The sequence below is a fragment of the Marmota monax genome, unplaced genomic scaffold (assembly GCF_021218885.2).
Source record: "Marmota monax isolate L192 unplaced genomic scaffold, Marmota_monax_Labrador192_F-V1.1 WCK01_AAM20220418_F8-fsc00149, whole genome shotgun sequence".
Taxonomy (NCBI): Eukaryota; Metazoa; Chordata; class Mammalia; order Rodentia; family Sciuridae; genus Marmota; species Marmota monax.
Genome location: NW_026693170.1, coordinates 3859864 through 3882975, shown reverse-complemented (window position 1 = coordinate 3882975; position 23112 = coordinate 3859864). Strand labels below are relative to the sequence as shown.

The 23112-nt window shown below is 50.1% G+C and overlaps 2 protein-coding genes across 2 annotated transcripts in view; both read left to right on the top strand.

Moving 5' to 3' along the window:
- The window catches only part of LOC124100238 (uncharacterized), a 115476-nt gene that overhangs the window by 38535 nt on the left and 53829 nt on the right, over nt 1-23112 (top strand). Inside the window, 6 exon segments of the mRNA XM_058583015.1 lie at nt 2048-2145; nt 3005-3364; nt 7133-7417; nt 8296-8562; nt 9203-9323; nt 10263-10315. Of these exon segments, the coding sequence (XP_058438998.1) occupies nt 2048-2145; nt 3005-3364; nt 7133-7417; nt 8296-8562; nt 9203-9323; nt 10263-10315 (1184 nt within the window).
- On the top strand, nt 8223-10869 carry LOC124100144 (carcinoembryonic antigen-related cell adhesion molecule 21-like). The gene is made up of 4 exons (XM_046455472.2): nt 8223-8562; nt 9203-9323; nt 10263-10315; nt 10662-10869. Exons 1-4 carry the CDS (start codon nt 8352-8354, stop codon nt 10727-10729), a joined length of 453 nt encoding a protein of 150 aa, XP_046311428.2. The 5' UTR covers nt 8223-8351; the 3' UTR covers nt 10730-10869.

Here is a 23112-nt window from a genome sequence, read left to right as displayed (position 1 = left end):
ATATGTTGGAGTATTAATCAGCCACAAAAAAAATAAACTTCTGATGCACACCACAACCTGAGTAAACCTGAAAACATGATTATACAAGAAGCAAAATGGTACGTGGTTGTTTAATTTCATTCATATGAAATATCTGGAATAGGCAAATTCATAGAGACAGGAAATAGATTCAAGTTTACCTGGGGCTTGGGGGTCCTGAGATGTGATTGCATAATGCTTTGAGTTTTAGTGCAGGCGATAAAAAGATTCTGGAAATAGTAGTGGTCACTGTATATTTGACTGGAATCATTGCATGTATTTGTACAGTTAAAAGGGTTCATATAGCACATTTTTGTTGTAAACATTACACAATGAAAAGTCTCTAGGAAAGGTGTAAAATACACCCACCCTGCTCAGATAGTGTGTGTGTGTGTGTGTGTGTGTGTGTGTCTGTGTGTATGTAAGGTAGGGGACAGGCGTGAGGAACTAGGGATTGGCCCCAGGGCACTCTGCCACTGGACTACATTTCATTTTTTTTTATCTTGCGACAAGGTCTCACTAAGTTGCATGGGCTGGCCTCAAACTAGTGCTCCTCCTGCCTCAGCCTCCTGAACAGCTGGGATGAGAGGCTGTGTCATGCATCTGGCCGGATAGTCTTCAAAACACTCATATGACAACCCTGCAGGACCTTTGAGACTAAGATCCAAGTATTTAAACACAAGAAACAAACCAGCCACCTGCAGACCCTGCTCACAAAGCCAGTGCTTCCACCCTAAAGCTTCGAGAGCTCTTCCCAAGGCCCTTCCTTTGAAGGCTCAAGAACAGATGGTCTTTCCTGAGGCTGCCCATCCCCTGGGTGCACAGTTCTCCCTACTCTTGAGCAGGAGTCCCCAGGACAGCTCCCGTCATTCCCTATATTCACCCTGCATTGGACAGTCAGTCAGCCTTGGGACCCAAGGTGAACAGGAACCATCATACAGCCTGACAGAGCCTCCTGTGCCCAGGGTCAGGGCCAGTTCTCACCATTTGGATCCTGGACAGCATCCCTGCTTGAGTCCTTGACACTGGCCACAGGTCTCCTCATAACCACCAGGGGCAACATTGGCACTCACAGTAAACACTTGGCAGATTGATTCTGACACTTGGACTAGGCTTTGAGTCAAGAGGTGGAAATGTGGTCTGATTTCCATCCCCAGTAGACTGCAGGGTGCCTCCCACGAACCTGCTAAGCTCCCACACCCACTCCTTCCTGGGCCTGTGAGGACCCTGCACAGCCAGGGGTCTCTGAGCAGGCCCTGCCTCCTGGCATCACCCATGGGGAAAGTCAGGGTGACCACAGGAGAATCACTAGGTAGAGGACAGAGGCCACCCAAGGAAGGCATGGGCAGGCCTGAGCCACAGCTGCACCAAAAAATGAAGAGTGAGGGTCTCCCTAAAATCTCTCCCTGAGGAACAAGGAGCCCATGGTCACCTACCTCCACTACCACAGTCCTCCCCTCCCAGGATACAAAGGGTGTGAAGTCCTGAGATAGCCACTCAGAGGCCAAGCTGGGGACACCAGGTACAGAGAGCAGGTCCCCTCACCAGCCATCACTCAGAGGGCCCCTTTCTGGACCCCAGAGCTCTCTCTGTCCCCTGCCTGCTGGGAGGAAATCCTCCTTCCTAGAGCTTTGGGGAAGACACAGGGCTAAACTGGGACTCTCATCATAAAGGAAATATGCCCAGGGGTGAGGGGACCCCAGGGGTTCCCTGGGTGGTGCTGAGAGCCCTGAGGCCAGGACACAGCTGAGGCCAGTGCTGGGTGAGCCACTTCTCTCAGGGGACAGCGTCCCCACCTGCCTTGCTCCTCAGGGTGTGGCATGCAGTAGTGAAACCCAACAGGGAAAGCAGAAGGGACAGGAGGCAGGACTGAGAGGGAGGGGACAGAGAGGTTCCTCCACAGAGACCCCGCCCCCAGCCCTGTGACCCAGGAAAGTGCTCCTGCCCTGGGAGGAGGCTGAGCTCAGAGAGGAGCAGGCAGCAGGGCTGAGTGGCCTGGACCTCGGCTTCCCAGGGGGTCTCAGTGAAGCTCCTTCCACAGAGGGGACAGAGCAGCAGGGACCATGCAGCCCCCCTCAGCCTGTCCCTGCAGAGGGGGCATCCCCTGGCAGGGGATCCTGCTGGCAGGTAAGAGGGGACAGTTCCCAGAGGAGGGTGGGAGGTGGAGCACACTCTTGCTGGTGTCCCCTGGAGGACACGACCCTCACAGGGGACACAGGGCTTCACTGGGAACCCAATGGGAACAGAACACAGAAGACAGACAGAAGCTCACCAACAGGAAACTCTGAGTGACCTGGAGCTGATGAAGGGGGATGGAAAGCTCAGGGTTCTCTTTACTATGTTAATCACCAGGGGCCATTGTATTTTGAGAATCAGTGTTAACAGCTCTGTCAGGGCCACTCTCCAAATAGAAAGAGCAGTGGACATTGTCTGCAGCCACCAGCCTCAGACATTGACACACAGACACCTGGACGCTCAGGGTGGGGACACAGCTTCACTCATCCTCAGGAGGCTGAGCCTGGTCCAGGCCCTGGGCTACCACAAGGGTCAGACTAGTCTCTGCCTCCTGGAGCTTCCTCTCTAGAGGGCAGGAAGCCAGGCCAGAGGGAGATCTGCTGGTGAGGCCAGGTGCTGTGTAGATCTAGGAGGGCAGAGAGCAGGGAAATGTCCACGGGAAGACCTGGGGTCTGTAAGGAGGTGGTCAGGGGAGGCGGATGCCCAGATGCCCTGGGTGTGAGCAGGGATCTGAGGGCACTGAGGGGCCAGCCTTGCAGACACCTGGGGAAAGGTGTTCCTAAGAGAGGATGACAGGTACAGGGGTCATGAAGGAATGGAGGTCATGCTGCTGGCCTTGACCCAGGGACACACATGCATACCACACACCCCAAGGCTGAGGAATGAGGACTCCTGCTGAGGATGTGGGCCCCATCTTTCCAACCAATACGAAGGGCCCAGTATTGATGGATTTCTCTCTCTTCCCTCCTAGTCTCACTGTTAACCTTCTGGAACCCGCACCCCACAGCGCAGCTCATTATTGAACCAGTGCCTTTCGATGCTGCTGAAGGGACAGACGTTCTTCTCCTTGTCCACAATGCATCACAGAATATCATAGGCTACAACTGGTTCAAAGGAGAAACAGGAGATGGCAGACACGAAATTATATCATATGTGGTATCCACACAGGTGTCTACCCCAGGGCCTGCATTCAGTGGCAGAGAGAAAATATACTCCAATGGATCCTTGCTGATACAGAATGTGACACAGAATGACACAGGATTCTACGCCCTGCAAACTATAACTGCCAATGTTAGAGTTGAATTAGCAACTGGAGAGTTCCGCGTACATGGTGAGTGACACTCCAGGGCCTCTGGGTGTTGGAGGGGTTAACTCCATTGCAGACACAGGACCTTGAGACCTGGACTCTGCCTACCTCCTCCTGTGCATTACGTCCCCACAGTGGAGTTGGAGCATTTAGTGCAGGACACACACAGTGCAGACAGACTTCAGAAGATCCGAGTCCTCTGCCTGAATGCACTGGCAGAGAGCAGGGTGGTCTGGTGGGAGACTCGGCCCAAGCAGAGCAGTCTCAGCCCAGCACCTGTGTCCTTCCCAGGAGCATGGCCCTGAGAAAGACCCTGCAGGACTGAGTCAGGCCTGGCCTGAGGGCCCTGGAGTCATCACAGAGAAGGTTAGTCCTAGGGTGTACCTGCTCCAGACCTCTGTCCCAGGCTCCTGGCTCCAGGTGACCCTGAGGACATATGGCCAGGGTTGGAGTTTGGCTTCCTGTTGAGGGCTGCTGGGGAGCAATGATTTACTGGCTACCTGATCTGGTAGCTCCTGGAAATGGTCACCAGCCAGGGCACAGTCTCAGGAGCCATATCTGGGCAAGGGCACCTGGGCATCTCCTTCTCCTGGGACTAGGTGTGGTGAGCACAGAGGGACAGGTGCCTCAGGCCAATCAGGTGCCCTGATGGACCTCTATGAGGCTCCACAGGAAGGTCCGTGTCCCCAAGGGGAGGAACAGAGGAAAGAGATGCTCCTGGAGCTCCTGGTCCTCCCGGGACCAGCCCAGGGCGCTCTCACTGGGAGGCAGATCAGAGTAGGGGCTTTTTCTTTGGGGGCAGCTCCTCTAAACCAAGGTCAGGTTACTGTGAGGATTTCAAGGTTAACTTAGAGACAACATGGTGAACAGACACCACTTCCCATGTATCCAATAAAGGGAAACTGAGGCACGGGGAACACAGACCATGGGTGGCAGGTCAGTGGTGCATGTGACTGTGTAGCCAGAGCCCCGTGCTCTGCATGCTGAGGGCCTATTAGGCGTCTGTGGACCAGAGACCAGTCATTGGCTCAGGGCACTGGAAGCTAGAGGGGACAGTCTGGTCTGGGAGTGAGAGCAAATGGAGGATAATCAATTTTTACCCTGAAACCAAATTACCTGCCTCAACAGAATGTCCAGGCCTCCCCCTCCCCCAGCTGGTCCACGCCTTCCCTCACTGAACTTGAAGTCTCCTGTTTCCTGGTGTGTTGGGTGTCACTCCCTCTGTGGCATAAGGTGTTTCTTTCTTTCTGTTCTGGGGAGAGTGGGGGAATGGGGGTACCAGGGATTGAACTCAGGGGCACTCGACCACTGAGCCACATCCCAGCCCTGTTTTGTATTTTATTTAGAGACAAGTTCTCACTGAGCTGCTTTAGCCTGACCATTGCTGAGGCTGGCTTTGAACTCATGATCCTCCTGTCTCAGCCTCCTGAGCCACTGGGATTACAGGTGTGCGCCACCAGCCCAGCCCTCTGGAGCGTAAGGAACAGGACTTTCCTTTCTCTCTCCCCACTGGACCCTGCAGCCAGCACAGGGCCCAGTGTGGCCAACTCTCAATGGTTTTGTGATAAGGGGGGGAGGGATCATGAATGAATGACCCTGAACCCCTTCAGAGCCTGGACCCTGCATGTGCAATCCCAGGGGGTTCTGCCACCTGCTCCCTGTCCCTCCTGGAGGCTGAGGCTCTTGCTCCATCCCATCAACCACCTCTCCTGAGGCCACCCAGGAGCCACATCACAGGATGCCCTTGGGGTGGCCGGGCTGTGGAGGGTCTTCAGGGTGGCCCTGGGTCAGTTCTGAGGCAGCCATGAGGCTCTTGGACCCGGGGCTTTAAGTCACTGTACCCCACTGCTCCCTGCCATGGCGATTCTGGCTGTCTTGCTCCTGCCTGTCCGTCCTCTCCCTCCTTCTCATTCAGGCAGGACTGGCCCTGCCCTGCACAATGAGCCATGCCCTTCCCTCCTGCACTAATGGCCATCTGTCCTGTCCGCTTCCTGCCAACTCCTGGGACCAGGCCCCCTCCTGGGCAGGAGTCAAGGGCACAGAAACAGTCGAGGCAGGTGCCCCTGTCAGGCTGCATCAGGGACAATGTCCCCGACTGTGAAGGAGCCTCCACTGTGTCCCTTCCAGGGCTCTTTCCTTCCATGACAATGACATGTGAAATAGGCCAGGACACAGGCCTGAGCATCTCCTCCATCTACTCTCTGCACTGACTCAGCAAGGGGGGCAGAGGACAGGGCTGCAAGCCCCTAGGTCCCAGGCTCCTTACACCCAGATGACTGGTGGCTCCATCCTGGTCCCCAAGTGGGGCTCATGCTCCTCCAGTGACTCCCAGGACCTTCCCCAAGGGGGAGCTGGACTGAACGGTGCTGTCTCAGGGGCTAACTGTCTATTCCATATGTGCCTGTGTCCTCAGGAGGACACCTTCACCACAAGGGAGGTCTGTCCCCACATGGTGTGATGCTCCATCCACGGTCATTTGCATTAGGCTCTAGGCACTGATATGGAACAATTGATGATCTCATTGCACTTCCTGGGGTGAAAAGAAAAGGAAGAAGGCAATCCACAGGCCTGTGTCAGATTCTTCCCACTTTCCGTGAGTCTCCATAGCAATTGGGAACATAGACTTCTAGATTGATTAACATGATCAATAATACTTCCCTGAGTTTGGTGTTGTGCCTCATTTTACATAACAGACTTCCCCTCTGACGAGTTCAGTCCTCCACCAGGACCCACAGGTCTCTCCTTACTCAGGAGGCTGCTGGTTTCAAACTGACTTTACCATCTGCCTTGGGTCATAATGTGACCCCCGCAGGACTTCAGAGCTCATTCTAAGACATTGTGCTCCTTAGAGAAATATTTCTTTCAGAAAGGAGTCTTAGATCCTGGGTATTAAACACTATATTCCCATATGGGAAAACTTTACCATCCCCCATTTCTACCCCAGGTCTGCCACACACAAGCCCACGAGGGCCCTATTTTCAGCAAGGTCCTGGTCCCCTCATTCCACCTCTTAGTGCTAATGTGTTTGGAACCATCCACTGGTCTCTCAGGACAATTCCACATGCCTCACCTGCTCTCTGCAGGGGGAGAAGGGATGTAAAGTCCAAGGACAGGAGCATGATTCTGCTCTAAACCTTGTCTGTCCCCCTCACCCTAGAGCATTCCTTGGACTCATGCTTTGCCTTTCAGGTGTCACTGGCTCCTGTCAGTCACCAGGAAACACCTGAGCAGAACTGCCCCCTTGTGGCCCCAGCCTGACCACCCAACTGAATGCCCCCTGGTCTCCTAGTGTGCCAACCTTGCCCCCAGTATCCTGGTTTCTGTTCACACACCCCATTCTCACATCAGGCTGTGGGGTCTTCTTGGGGTTTAGGCACAATGGGGTGTCCCACCATGACCCATGTCTAGGATGGCCTTGAGAACCAAAGGCTCAGAGGACACACACGTGGGCCGAGCCCTGGAGTCCATGTAGCTGGAGGGACTCTGTGTCTCAAGGCCAGCCAGGGCCAGCGAGGACCAGCAGAGACAAGGGGTTTCTAACTCCCAGTCCTGGGTCTGTCCAGGACCAAACTCTGCAATTAAGTGCACCTGTGAGAAACTCTGTGCTTCTCCCAGACACAGCCCAGGGGGCCCCACGTCTTCTGATCCCTCAGATCGTCCTACATCTGCCCAGGATACCCACTCCTGCCTGGTTCTTCAGGACTCAGGTTGGTGGGAGGTGAGAGGCCAGCTCAGGTGGAAAGACAACTTTGTGCAGATCACAGGGCAATCCTCTCCTTGTTGTCTGCACAGAGAAATTACCCAAACCCAACATCACAATCAACAACTCCCAACCCATGGAGGGTGAGGACTCTCTAGCATTAACGTGTGAACCTGAGATTAATTATGGGAGCTACCTGTGGAAGATAAACAATCAGATGATCCTAGATGGTGACAGGCTGAAGCTGTCCAACAACAACAGGACTCTCACTTTATTCAATGTCACAAGGAATGACACAGGACCCTATGAGTGTGAAACCCAGAACCCAGTGAGTGCCAACCACAGTGACCTACTCACCCTGAATATTTCCTGTGAGTAACTTCTATTCCTCCATTACCCTGGCTGTGAACTCAAATACACAGGGCCAGAGGCTGGGCCCCTTAGTCCCTCTTGGGTCCAAGTACACAGACCCTCTCTCCTGGGCACCTGGATGGGCTGTGCCATTTGCTCCAGGCATATCCAGGCAGGCCCAGCCTTGGGCCATGAATAGGAGGGGAGGGCTTGTGGTTCCCTGGGGAGGCCTGGGGTCAGCCACCTGGAACTGAGAAGCAGGGGAATGTCACAGATTAATTTCAGTGAACCAAGGGGGTTTGGTTGAGACTTTCTGTGAGTGTGTATGGTGCTGGGATTTGAACCCAGGGCCTCTTGCATGCTGGGCAGGTGCTGTACCACTGTACTCCCCAGCCTGCTTGTAAGTTTTAAAAAAAAGAAGGTCGTGACATGGATCAGTAGTTATATTGTGGTCTTCTACAGTCTAGGAACTTCCCCTTCCCTCTGATGACATTACATGTGGCTTTATTCTGTTTGCTCCAGATGGTCCTGATGCACCCATCATAAACCCCCCAGACTCACATTTCCATTCAGGGACAAATCTCAACCTCTCCTGCCACGCAGACTCTAACCCGCCTGCTCAGTACTCTTGGTCTTTCAATGGGAGGCCCCTGGAATCCACACAACAGCTCTCAGTCCCCAACCTCTCTACAAATAATAGCGGATCCTATGTGTGTGTTGCCCATAACTCTGTCACTAACCTCAATAGGACCACAACCAAGAATATTGCTGTCTCTGGTAAGTGGACCCTGGAGCACAGTATCGAGTGCTGTGTGGAGTCTTGATTTTTCTGGAAACAACATGGAAGAAGTTACTTCCTAGCCTGAGGCCCACTCTCAGTCAGCCCCTTGCTGTTTTTCCACAGGGCTTGTGGCCCAGCCCTCCCTCAGAGCCACCAACACAGAACCACACTCTGTGGCCATGACCTGCTTCTCAGATGACCCTGGAATCTCCATCACGTGGATCCTCAATAGCCAGACTCTACAGCTCACAGACAGGATGCAGCTGTCCCCGGACCACAGGACCCTCAGCATAGACCCCGTCAGACAGGAGGATGCAGGGGAGTATCAGTGTGAAGCCTCCAACCCCGCCAGTTCCACCAGGAGTGACCGCTACAGACTGGCTGTGATCTGTGAGTGGCCCCCGTGCCACCAGTGTTTCTGTCATATATTTCCACTGTCAAGGGCCATCATATGGCACCAGCCATGAGCATGTGGTAGAGGCCAGAGCTTGGAGAGAATGTGGTTGACTACGCAGAAATTAGGTGCCTTGATGTCACCTTGGTTCTGATCTGTACCCGAGGCTGGGCCTGGGCTAGACAGTCTGTGAGGGCTGCCCACTGACACTGTCCTGTGATGGAAGGAAGAAAAGAGGAAGAGGGGGGTGGGGTGGGGCTCAGTGGTAGAGCACTTGCCCGGCCTGTGTGAGAACCCGGGTTCAATTCTCAGCATCAAACACACAAATGAATTAAATAAAGGACCTTCAACATGTAAAAAATATATTAAAATAAAAGAGAAGAGGAAGAGACCTTAACAGGAGCATGAGCAGGATGTGGCCCAGCTGCATGTGGAGAGGGTCAGGCTAGAGCACATGCAGGTTTCAAAACCAAACGTGAAGAAATCGCCAGAAGCAGAGTCAGGAGGACATGGTGACGACATGACAAACTGCACTGGGACCTTGGTGCCATTTCCTTCCACCCTCTGTGGGCCCCTGCAGGGCCCAGCTGGTTCCCCTGAAGACCTGCCCTTCAGCCCCTTTCTCTTCTCTTTCAGCAGAAGAGAGGACCCCAGGCCTCCCTGTGGGGGCCGTCGCTGGCATCGTGACTGGGGTCCTGGTCGGGGTGGCTCTGGTGGCTGCTCTGGGGTGTTTCCTGCTCCACACAAGAACTGGAAGGTACCCAGGCTTCCCCTACCTGATCCCACCCCAGGTGACCCCAGGCCTGAGGGAAGGAGACCCATCCTCAGACTCTGGCCTGACTCTGACCTCCCCACTTCCCGAGGACCCTCCCCTCTCACCCCAGCCGCCCCCCGTCCCTCACCAGCTGCTGGCTCTGGGCTGATTGCTCAAGAGCTGCCTCCTCTGCACATTGGTCACCAGGACCTGTCCCCATAGCACTGGTGTCCCTCCCTAGACTAGGGTTCAAAAACGGCACCTCCTGCAGTATTTGCCCCCACACCAAGAGAGGGCTGAAGCTATGTTTATGAGGGGTCCTGTCCCAAGTCACTCAGGGCAAGGGCTGGGGCCTGGAGAGGAAGGTGGGTCCACTCTCCACACCTCCTGTGTGACCCAAGGCCCCTGATGTGTGAGGTGGGATCCCAGGGCCCAGCCAGTCGTGTGTCCTGGAAAGTTCTCTGTCTCCTGGTCAGGTAGGTGGAGAGCACAAAAGGCCACTGTCACATCACCTCATCTCCTGGCCTGAGTAGAGGGTCCTCCACAGCAGGATCACCAATGGGGGTCAGGGATTTTCAAGATGCACGTGGTTCCCAAACGTCTTGCCGACTTGGTGACCCTGCTTCCCTGTCCCCACCCCCGTGGCATGCATCCTCCACTCAGTCAAAGTCTCCTGCTTTAATTCTTCCTCAATTTCAGTCCCTTTTCTGGGTCCCTCAGCCAACGTTCTCCTGGGTCTGCACCTGGGAGGGTCTTTCACCTTGGCCCAGGGCAGCAGTGTCTTCTTAAGGCCTTTCCTCCCCTCCCCTCTCCTGGGCCCCCTGGTACCCAGACCTGATGGGGAGAGGAAGCTTTCACACCCTCCTTGGAAATGGGGTACCCTCCTCATCCCCTATCTTGCCCCAGTCCATGACCCTCATGAATAAGCCTGACCTTTCCTAGGGCCAGTGTCCAGCTTGGCCTCAGAGACCACCGCACCCCAGCATCAAGACCCGGTAAGTGCCCCCTCAGCCTGAGGGTGACTGGGAGCCCCTAGGCCTGCCCCATAGTGTCCACCCTTGCCCACAACCACACGTCCAGGGTTGAAAGTTTACACTGGGGATTCAAGGATCCCTGTCATCAAACACAACAGGGGACCCACCTGGCCAAGCCAGCCCAGACTTGTGGCATCTGGTCTCCTCCTCATGTTCCTTGGTTCTTTGGACCACTACAAGGGCAAAAGGGTCTCTCCCAGGACATGCTGCCTCCCCTGACACTCTGATAGTTGAGGTCCCCCAGCCCTACCTGCAGAAGGGGCCCAGCCCTCTTCACACTACTGCTAACTCTTGTCTCTGTCCCCAGGCCAAGGTCCCTCTGACACTTCCACCTCCCTGGTAAGTCCCCCCAGCTGTCTCTACACAGGGGACTAGCTCTGCAGTCTCAGGGCAGGGGCACTGTCAACCCCCACACAGCACAGACACCCCCACTCATGATGGACCAGGACAGGGTTAGCCTGGCCCTGGCCAGAGACTTGGCCAATCTCAGGGACAGGACCACCATCACTCTGTCTTCAGCCAACCCTACTTCCTGCCATCTCAGGAGAGTCCTGGTGCAGAGTGGGAGCTGGGAGCTTCTATCAGTGATCCTAGGTTAATGATGGGGACCATAGTCTGGACAGAAACTGGGGTGTCTGTCCTGAAGTGGAGGCTGGTGCTCAGGACCCAGAGCTGGTACCTCCTGAGCAGAAAGGGCTAAACAGACACAGGGAGTAAGCTCTGGCCTGTCAGAGACCAGAACCTTCCAGGCACCACCCAGCACCTGCTCACTGGAGTCTCAGCCTTCAGGATCCTCCCTTTGCTGACCCTGATTTCCAATCTCCCTCCCTGCCAGGCCCCACCCCCTGGCCACAGATCCGCTGTTCCCATCTACCAGGTGAGTGTGGGTGGTGACCCTTGCCCACAGTCCAGGGCATACCCAAGAGATGCCCCTCCCCACACCTTCCTGATCTTGCCAGGAAACAGCAGCCAAAATGGGATCAGGGGGTGGTGAGCAGGGGATGGGGGGGGCCTGGGAACAGGAGCCTCTGAGCCCAGACAGACACAGGGACAGAGCAATCCCAGGTGGGCCAGGGCCTAGGAGTTCATGGTCCCCTTGTTCAGAAGGGTCAGAGGCCTCTTTGTTCTTTTTCAGGAATTGCTAAACCCTGACCTGGACATCTACTGCCGGGTCGACCACAAGGCTGATATGGATTCTTAGTTTCCACCACACGATGCTCCATGTGGGCTGAGGGAGGTTCCTGCTAGACCCCAGATGCTGGGTAATGGGACAGAGGTGGAGCCTGACCCTATAGGACTCTGGAACCTAGAGGGGGAGGGGTCCCTGGGGATTCTAGAGACACAGGCTGCCCTGGGCTCTGAACGGCCAGCACTAGGCTGCCTGTGCCCAGGAACATGGCATTCCAGGGAGAGGGAAGGGCCAGTACTGGTCACCTGGAAAGGCGCTGAATAAAGACCCCCTTCCCTCCTTTGCTCTTTTGGTTCTTGTGGGAACGTCTCTTGGCAGACACTCCCCTCAAGTTCCCCGTCAGCTCTCTCCTGTGTCACGCAGGGGAATCGTGGTCTCTAAGTTGCTCCCACAGGGTTTCTCTTCCTGGGAGACAGGAGCTGGGAGGTGGGAGCCAGGGCAAAGGTCGGTCTGTCCATAGGGAAGGGTGAGGGTCCCAAGGCCCTGCAGCCAGCAGAGCACTCAGTGGCCCTCACGCTCCAGGGACCCAGGGTGGCTATCTCTGGCCAAGATTTCTTCTCCACCCAAAGGCCAGTACTCAGGACATCTTCACCTCTGCTGGGACAGGGACAGAGACTCTCAGAGTAATGAGGGGACAGGGCGAGATCCATAATCATGCCCTGAACAAGGGCCTCAGGCCCTGCCCGAGGCTCCAGCCCTGCCCTCCCATCACCTTCCACTCTGCCCTGCCTGGTCTCCCTGGGACCAGCCTCCTCTGCACACTCCAGCACCCAGGGCAGAGGCTCAGGGCTCCCCACATGGGGCTCTCTAGGCTCCATGGTGATGGGACAGAGGGTCTCCTCCCTGACCAGGATGTGCTCTACAGCCTCCTCAATACACCTGGCCACTGCTCTGACTCCTTCCCTGAAGGCTGGGCAGGGGACATTCTCATGTAGGTTCATTGTTGAGAGCCACAGCCAAAGGGGCCCCAGCAAACTTCCAGCTGCCAGCAAAGTTCCAGCTGCTGGCTGATGATTGGCTCACAGCGGCCCCAGCAACATCTAGCTGATTGGCTCCTCGGCCCCAGCAACATCTAGCTGATTGGCTCCTCGGCCCCAGCAACATCTAGCTGATTGGCTCCTCTGCGGTGATGCTCATTGGGCTGTTTCCCTGCCCTTTCAGACCACGGAGCTGCTCATTGGGGGACTTTTTTGGCTCCGCCCACGTGACCCAGCCAATCGGCCTCAAGAGCAGGAGGATTGTGGGAGGTGGAGAGAAGCTTGTGTGGGAGAGAGAGGCTTGTGGAAAGCCGGTGGTGGCAGTTGAGGCTCTGAGGGTTTTTCCTGAGAGGCTATTTTGTTTGGCGTGTGTGGTTCTAAAAATAAAGTTAGTTTCTTTTGACAAGTGGCTCCTGATTGTGCCCAGCCAGACTGCGGCATTTGGTGGCTCGCATGGGGAGCGACTGAGGGTAAGTGAAACTGCTTGCCCCTGAGGGCAGGGCGAGAGGATGGGTAGCCATTTTAAGATTCCTCTTTTATTTTGCTTCACTTTTGTTTTAAGTTGCCTGTCCCTGGAGATGAGTGAGACGGAAGAAAAACCACTCACATCTGAGGAAAAACTATTTACGTCTGAGGAACAGATAGGGAGAAAGGACGGATGCACATGTCAGGAGGATAGAAAGGCTATAATGACTTTTTGTTGTTCCCTTTTTATTTCATTCTGTCTCGGTTTTGTTTGGTGTCATCTTGTTGGGTTGTATTATAGTAGAAATATGGGATCAGAAATTAGTAAAAAACAAACTGAAAGAGTGTTAAGTAAATTGTTAGAGGAAGGAGGCATCCCAGTAAAATCAAGAGCAGTCAGGGCATACGTTGATACAATACAAAAATGTAGCCCATGGCTTTTTAAGGAGGAGTTGTTAAATATATCACAATGGAACCATCATGGTGAAGATTTAAAAAGAGTAGAAAAGAAAAGCCCAGGGACTCTGCCAGATGGCACATTGCCATTGTGGACATTCATATCTTGTTTGCTTAGTCCAAAGCCTTCAGTTCAGACAATGGTAGAGGAAGGAGAAGACATAATGATTCAAGTAAAAGAGAAGGTCTCTCAAGTTAGTCAGACAGAGGAAAAGATTCAAGTAAAAGAGAAGGCCTCTCAAGCTAGTCAGACAGAGAAAGAAAGTGTAAAACAGAAAAAGCCATCAGGGGGAAAGTTACAACAGGAGACTGCTACTAACACCTTTCTATCACCAGAGGGTGTAAGTGTCCAACCAACAGCACCACCTCTACAGGAGACTGCTACTAACACCTTTCTATCACCAGAGGGCGTAAGTGTCCAACCAACAGCGCCACCTCCATATGCTGGGAGGCCCCCAACCCCCGCAGTTGATAGTTGGGATCCTGAGACAAGATCTCAAATATTAACATGCCCTGTATTTGAGGCAGGAGGGCAGCGATTTTACCAAGTTTTAAATTTCAAAACAGTGAAGCAGCTAAAAGAGGCTGTAACAACCTATGGTCCTCAAGCACCCTTCACTGTAAGCATGGTCGAATCCATTAACAACTTGAACATGACGCCAGCAGATTGGGCTAATATGTGTAAAGCTGTGCTAAATGGAGGACAATACCTGTTATGGAAGGTTGCCAATGAGGAATTTTGCAAGGAGACGGCTAGGCGAAATGCAGCAGCTGGTTATCCTCAGAGAAATCTAGATATGTTGTTAGGAAAGGGACCTTATGAGGATCAGCAGCAACAAATTGCATATGATCCTGGTGTATATGCACAAATTGCTGCAGATGCAATTAAGGCATGGAAGACTTTACAAGGACATGGAGGTTTACAAGGTCAATTATCTAAGGTAATACAAGGAGCTAATGAACCTTATGCTGAATTTGTAGATAGGCTTATTCAAACAGCTACCAGAGTTTTTGGGAATACAGAACAAGCAATGCCATTACTAAAACACCTGGCTTATGAGCAAGCGAATCGTTGGTGCAGAGATATCATTAGACCATGGAAACATGAAGATTTAAACACATATATTAAATTATGTAGAGACATTAATGAACAAGAGCAAGTCGTGGCAGCTGCAGTCAAACAGGCTTTAGATGCCAGAGACATTATTGAACAAGGGCAAATTGTGGCAGCTGCAGTAAAACAGGCTTTAGATGCCAGGCCAAGAACATGCTACAATTGTGAACAAACAGGACATTTTAAAAGGAATTGCCCCATTGGAGGAGGGTTTAACAAAACTAGGTATCAAAGGAGTAGAATACCAGGTATTTGCCCACGATGCCGTAGAGGGAGACATTGGGCTAATGAATGCCGTTCTCAAACCACCATAGAGGGTACTCCATTATCAAAAAATGAACAAGGACCAGGTGTTTATCCACAATATCGTGGAGAAAGGCATCGGGCTCCATTGCCAAAAAATGGACAGGGGGGCCCAATGCTCCGGGGCCCAAAACCACAAATATACGGAGCACTGGAGGAACCCAGCAACCCCATCAGGGTAGTGCCCAGGACACATTGTCCATCAGATCCCTCATCAGACAAACCAGAGGGAGCGCAGGGTTGGACATCTGCGCCTCCGCCAGAGCAGTACTAACTCCAGAGATGGGAGTTCAAATCATTCCCACAGGGGTGAAAGGACCTCTTCCCAAAGGAACAGTAGGCTTATTATTGGGACGCAGCTCTTCTACTCTAAAAGGACTTATGATAAGTCCTGGAGTAATTGATCCCGATTATGAAGGTGAAATAAAAATTATAGCCAGTTCTCCAAAGGGTATATCAGTAATTTCACCAGGAGATAGAATAGCACAGTTACTAATAATACCCAGCCTACATGATAAATTTTCCAGTCGTACTGTAGAAAGAGGTTCCAAGGGATTAGGCTCCACAGGTGTAGATTGGGCTATGCTTTCTTTAAATTTAGATTCTCGCCCCATGCTAAAACTAAATATTCAAGGACATGAATTTAATGGGCTACTGGATACAGGTGCAGACCTTAGCATCATCTCTCGTCAAGAATGGCCAAAACATTGGCCATTACAACAAGCCACTCAAACGCTTCGAGGCCTACGAGTGGCAACTAATCCCCATAGAAGTGCAATGGTATTAGATTGGAAGGATCCTGAAGGATGTGAAGGAACTATACAGCCATATGTATTGGATCATCTTCCTATAAATTTATGGGGACGAGATGTCCTAGATCAATTAGGTTTGACATTAACAAATAACATCAACCAAAATGCACCCACTATTATGACTAGACAAGGTTTTAGGAAAGGAAAAAGATTAGAAAAACAAGAACAAGGTATAGCAGCACCAATACAAATAGATCAAGGAACAGACAGACATGGGTTGGATTTTCAGAAAGGGCCACTGAGACAATAAAAATTACTTGGAAATCAGAAAGACCAGTATGGGTTCCTCAGTGGCCCCTGACTAAAGAAAAGATACAAGCAGCCCATGACCTGGTCAAACAACAATTAGCAGAAGGACATATACAACCTTCTGTATCTCCCCATAATACTCCCATTTTTGTCATCAAAAAGAAATCTGGTAAATGGAGATTATTGCAAGATTTAAGAGCCATTAATAATGAGATGGTTATTATGGGACCTGCTCAATCAGGGATTCCTCAGTTGTCTGCTTTGCCAAAAACCTGGTATGTTTTAGTTATAGATATTAAAGATTGTTTTTTTTCAATTCCAATTCATCCTGAGGATAGTCCACGTTTTGCATTTACTATCCCTGCACTGAATCATGAAGGTCCTGATCAGAGATATGAATGGAAAGTACTCCCTCAAGGGATGGCTAACAGCCCAACTATGTGTCAAATTTATGTTAACAAAGTAATCCAGCCACTTAGAAATCAAAATCCTGAACTACAAATATTTCACTATATGGATGATGTATTATTAGCACACAAAGATAAAAACACATTGCTAGAATGTTATGCCACACTTACAAACTTATTAAAAAATTATAATCTAGAGATAGCAATAGATAAAGTACAATTAAATTTTCCAATTAATTATTTAGGAGTTCTATTATCCTCAACCATGGTCCGTCCACCCAAAATTCAAATAGGAGTAGATCAACTCAAATCACTTAATGACTTTCAAAAGTTATTAGGAGACATAAATTGGATAAGGCCTTATTTAGGTATACCAACAGGAGAGTTGGGACCTTTATTTGATATCCTAAAAGGTCCATCAGATCCAAATTCACCCCGAATGTTAACGCCTGAAGCAAGAAAGGCATTAAAAATCATTGAAACATATATGGAAAATATGCATTTGGATAGAATTGATATAAGTTTGCCTTTATTATTTATTGTACTACCAACAAAAAATATTCCGACAGGAGTATTTTGGCAAGAAGGTCCATTATTATGGATACATTTATCTTATTCTCCTAACACTATTCTTACTAGGTATCCTGAGGCTGTAGGACAATTAATACTCAAAGGAATAAAAGCAGCAAAGGGAGTGTTTGGAATTTCTCCCAATAAAATTATTACTCCATATACTATGAATCAAATTGATGAGTTAGCTAATGAGTTAAATACTTGGGCAATAATCATGTGCAAATCTAATGTTTCATTTGATAACCACTTACCATCTAATCCTTTATTGTCTTTTTGGTCATTGCATCCTGTAATTTTTCCAAAAATGACAAGAAAAACACCTATCATGAATGCTCCAAATATATTCACTGATGGGTCAAATAATGGTACAGCAGCAGTCGTTACCCCTGATCAAACTTTTACATTTTTAGTACCCAAACAATCAGCTCAAAAGGTAGAGCTTAATGCAGTTTTACAAGCTTTTGTGATGTTTAAAGATTCTGTATTTAATTTATTTTCTGATAGTCAGTATGTAGTTAATGCTATAGTATCTCTTGAAGATGCTGGTAGGATTTCCCCTTCTTCTACTGTTTTCTCTTTGCTTTCCACTATACAAAGTCTAATCTGGGACAGAAAAGATCCATTCTTTATAGGACATATCAGGGCACATACAGGATTGCCTGGAGCCCTTAGTTTGGGCAATGATTTAGCAGATAAAACTACACATGACATACATATTTTCTCTACACTAGAAGAAGCTATAAATTTTCATAAAAAGTTCCATGTCAATGCTAATACTTTACAAAAACGTTTTAAAATAACTAAGGAACAAGCTAGACAAATAATAAAACAATGTCAAAATTGTGTGACCTTTTTACCACAAGTTAATCTTGGAGTCAATCCTAGAGGATTGATACCTAACCATATTTGGCAGATGGACGTCACACACTTGCCAGAATTTGGAAAATTAAAATATTTGCATGTTACAGTTGATACGTCTTCTGGATTTTTGATGGGCTCCCTTCATGCCGGAGAAAAAACTAAAGATGTTATAGCTCATTGCTTACAAAATTTTGCCACTGTGGGTGTTCCAAAACAGTTAAAAACAGATAATGCCCCTGGTTATACTTCTACCTCTTTTAAACAATTTTGCTCAACATTTGGCATTACTCATATAACAGGAATCCCATACAATCCACAGGGACAAGGCATAGTTGAAAGAGCTCATCAAACTATTAAAATGTACTTATTAAAGCAAAAAGAAGGAATTGGGAAGGGGTATATATTCCCCAAAGATAAACTTAAAATAACCCTTTTTACTCTAAACTTTTTAAATTTGGATTCATCAGGACTTAGTGCTGCGGAAAGGCATATGTGTCCAAAAAATGTACATAAGCCCAAGGTACTTTGGAAGGATATTCTAACAGGACAATGGAAAGGTCCTGACCCAGTAATTATCTGGAGTCGGGGGTCTGTTTGTGTGTTTCCACAGGGAGAACAGCAGCCGATTTGGATTCCAGAGAGATTAACCAAGGTCCTGACCCAGTGATTGTCTGGAGTCGGGGATCTGTTTATGTGTTTCCACAGGGAGAACAGCAGCCGATTTGGATTCCAGAAAGATTAACTAAAGCGATTTCTACAGACCAAAAAGAAGATGATTTGGCTCAAATCCATAACAACTGATATCCAAAACTCCAGTTTGGCTATTCTTACATCTGCAACAGAACCAGGATGCTTTTTTCAATATCTATTTTATTATTGCCCTTTGCCATATCATGAAGTTCTATTTTGTTTTTTGAGCTCATACAGACCTAGGTTAATGTTTTGCTGATCAGTTCTATTTTTTGACTATAGAGTTTTTAAGCATTGCAATGGAGATTTCACCTGTAAAAAGTTATAAGGCCTTTACTATAATGTTATGTGTTGTATGTATTATATTATGTGTGCACACTTGTGTTTTGTGTTATATGTTTGAATGTACGTATGTCCATATATCATATATGATGAGCGCTCATGATAAAATGGATCCAAATATTTTTTTTCACGTGATTTATATGGTTTAATTTAAATTGGGTAAACAACTGTTGAGGATTGTTTTAATATGTAAACAAAAAAGAAGGTTAACAGATCTGTTTGTTTACTTTTACCTTTCCTTTTCATTATATTTAATAATTCTCTTAAAGATAATGTAAATTGTTAAGAAAATTGTTTTCTTTTAGTGCCTTCTGTAGTGTTACATAATTTTTTCTTTAGCCATTATTGCCAGAATTCCTATCTTCATCCCAGTGCTGGTGAAGTCAAAGATAAAACCAATCTACAGCTTCTACAATAGCCATCACTGAACTGCTTGCAGAACTTGCCTGGACACATTGTGAGCTCACCTGTATGCATTGTGAACTATCTGTTGGTGCAGCGACTTGTGGTAGTGTTGGGGTATTTTTGCTGATGATGTCACCGGTGGTACAATTTTTCAAAGGAGCCCTCAATTGGCTTAATGTCATGGCATTTTGCATCCTCCTCTACTAGTGATGGTCTAAAATTTGGGGGCCAACAGAGGTGAGGCAAAGAACCTCACCCCCCCACAGCTGCAAAGGCCTATCCACAAGTATGGCTGTATGCTGGACCGGTAGTCAGTGACGGGTATGATCCAATTGCAGTGGTACCAACCTAAGACAGGAGGCTGACGCCTAGAGGTCAGTTCATCCGATGACGGGTAAGGACCATATGTTGAATTGGACTGCCTAACAGGCACGGTCCCTAAGCCACATGCTTGTTGTTTAAACAGAGAGGGGGAGATGTTGAGAGCCACAGCCAAAGGGGCCCCAGCAAACTTCCAGCTGCCAGCAAACTTCCAGCTGCTGGCTGATGATTGGCTCACAGCGGCCCCAGCAACATCTAGCTGATTGGCTCCTCGGCCCCAGCAACATCTAGCTGATTGGCTCCTCTGCGGTGATGCTCATTGGGCTGTTTCCCTGCCCTTTCAGACCACGGAGCTGCTCATTGGGGGACTTTTTTGGCTCCGCCCATGTGACCCAGCCAATCGGCCTCAAGAGCAGGAGGATTGTGGGAGGTGGAGAGAAGCTTGTGTGGGAGAGAGAGGCTTGCGGAAAGCCAGTGGTGGCAGTTGAGGCTCTGAGGGTTTTTCCTGAGAGGCTGTTTTGTTTGGCGTGTGTGGTTCTAAAAATAAAGTTAGTTTCTTTTGACAAGTGGCTCCTGATTGTGCCCAGCCAGACTGCGGCAGTTCATGATGTAGATCAGGCCACTATATTCCTGGAAATTCGAGGTAAATTTAGTAAAGATTAGGGGACACTCTGCTGATGCCTGAGAGTTGTCTGTCCTGACATGACAAGTAGGAAGTCATCCTCAGAGATTCCACTGTGACTCAGCTCTAGTGAGGCTCGTCCTGCATGAACATAGCATCAGGTCACACACGATGACTTCTCTTTTCTTGGTTTCGTGGTGCAGCTGCCACAGACTGGCTCCCACACAGTGGCAGGAAACAGCAGAGTCAAGGTGTCCTGAGCTGCATTCTTCTGGAGGCTCTTCTGGGTGTGCGCAGGAACACAAGTCCCCTGAAAATCTTAAAAGCATCTTAAAAGCTCATGGAATCTTTTCCCCCAGGTCCTGTCCTGGGAACCACACCAGCTGGAGCTCCCCCTGAGCACCGCATCCTGCTCCCTGAGCCACACACAAGCCCCTGGGAAACTGTGTCAAGCCAAGCCCTACAGGAAGTGTCATGCTGAGGCAGTGTCATGTCAGGTCCCACTCACCCCCCCCCCCAGTTTGCCCAGTGGAAGAGTCAACTGTGCACTCAGGGGAGTCTCCCTGACGTGGATGGGGTGGATTCCTCTTCACCTTCTGCATCTGAGCGTCCCCAGGGTCCTCTGTACCCTGTCCCTGTGCCCAGTGTTTCTCCCTGGACACAGCCTCAGACCCTGACAGGGGCAGATGAGGGGCTGACTCTCCAGCAGTCCTTCCCATTTTCCCCAGGTCAACCTGCTCAGCCCCTGAGACCCTCCCCTCTACAGGAGCCATGTGCTCTGGTCTCCTGAACACCTGCCCCCACATCATGCCAGCTTCAGGTCAGTGACAACCACCAGCTCTGACATTTGCCCCCAAGGCAGGTGTCTGAGCAGACTCACCAGGTGGGACACCTGAGGCTTCAGCATGCAGGAGCACCCTAGTCCCTCTCCTCCCTCCCTAAGGGCAGCAGACCCCACAGGGTGTCTGTGAAACCAGCCCTGGGTCCAAAACACAGCTTCAGGTCCCTCCTGATCCTCTACAGAGAAAGGCGGTGGGGCAGTAGCAACCACTAGGAAATTTGACTGTCAAGGAAACACTTGGTCCCATCCCTCCTCATACCTGTCAAAGGAACAGACACATACAATACAGCTGGCCTCACCATATGACCCAGAGGTCATTCCCAGGCCAGCTGCAGCCAGAATAGCAATCTACTTGCTGCTCTCTCCCTGTGACAGCAGGTGCTGCTTTTGCATGGTGGCTGGGGTCCCCTCCACCCCCCGAGGGAACCCAAATCTGCCTGTGCCCTGCCTCAGCCACACTCCTCAGCATCCTGCTCCCCTCCACTTCCATGACCTGCACAGAGAGGGGACAGCCCTCCTAGACCCCTCCCTGCGCACTGCCAGCCTTGGGTGCTCATCACGGGGTCTGTAGGAGTCACCTGTGCTCAGGTTGAACATTTGTGGGACCAGCCAGACAGGAAAAGCCTCCCACATGCCTTCGACTCTCAGGGAAAATAAACAGAAAACAACTTCAACCAAGTCAGAAACCAAGAATGTCCCATGGGTTCCTAACAGTGCACCATCCTGGTTGTGATCTTCTTCAAGAGACACCTCCATGTCCTTCTTTTGAAACCTTAGGACAGTTGGCTTCTCCTGAGGCTGCCCATCCTTGTTTGCAAAGTTCTCCCGACTCTGAGCAGGAGTCCTCAGGAGAACCCCTGTCATCTCCCTAGACTCACCCCACACTGGGTGTCAGGCACCCTGGGGACCCAAGGTGAACAGGACCTCTCCTATTGCCTGTAGGTCAGAGCCACCTGTGCCCAGTGTCAGGGCCAACTGTCACCATTTGGACCCTAGGCAGAATACCTGCTACAGTCCCTGACTATGGCCATGGGTCTCCTCATGACCTTCAGGGGCAACAATGGGCCTTAACAGAGGAATACATAAAAAACATGGATTACAAATATGTTGGATTATTAATTAGCCATGAAAAATAAAGTTCTGGTGAACATTACAACCTGAATAACCCAGAAAACATGATTAAACAAGAAGCAAAATAGTATGTGGTTGTATAATTTCATTTATATGAAATATCTGGAATAGGCAAATTCATAGAGACGGGAAATAGAATCAAGGTTACCCAAGGTTAGAGAGTCCTGAGATGTGATAACTTAATGGTCAGAGTTTTAGTGCAGGTAATGAAAAAATTCTGGAAATAGTAGTCACTGTATATTCGAATGGACTCATGGCATGTATTTCTACAGTTAAAAGGGTTAATAGAGCACATTTTTGTAATAAGTATTACACTATGAAAAGTTTTTAGGAAAGATGTGTGAACTACACCCACTCTGCTTAGTGTGTGTCTGTGTGTGTGAGAGAGACAGAGACAGAGAGAGAGAGAGAGAGAGAGAGAGAGAGACAGACAGACAGACAGACAGACAGGTGAAAGGGATTAGGGATTGTCCCCAGGAGCATTCTAAAACTGAACTACATTGCATTTTTTATTTTGAGACAAAGTCAAACTAATTTGCATGGTCTGGCCTCAAACTAGCAATCCTCCTGCCTCAGCCTCCTGAACAGCTGGGATGAGAGGCTGTGTCATGTATCTGGCCAGATCATCTCCATAATACTCACACGACACCAGCCAACTGCAGACATACCTCATAAATCCAGTGCTTGCCCTCTAAAGCCTCAGGAGACACCTCCCCATGTCCTTCCTTTGAACCCTCAGGCACAGATGGCCCCTCCTGAGGCTGCCCAGTCCTCCCTACTCTGGAGCAGGAGTCCCCAGGACAGCTCCCGTCCTCTCCCTAGACTCACCCTGCCCTAGACAGAGTCAGGTATCCTGGGGACACTCAGTAAATTGGACCCACTCTGCAGCCAGTAGGTCAGGGCCACCTGTGCCCAGGGACAGGATCAGCTCTCAATATTTGGCCCCTGGGCCGCATCCCTGCTACAGTCCCTGACACTGGCCACAGTTCTCCTTATGACC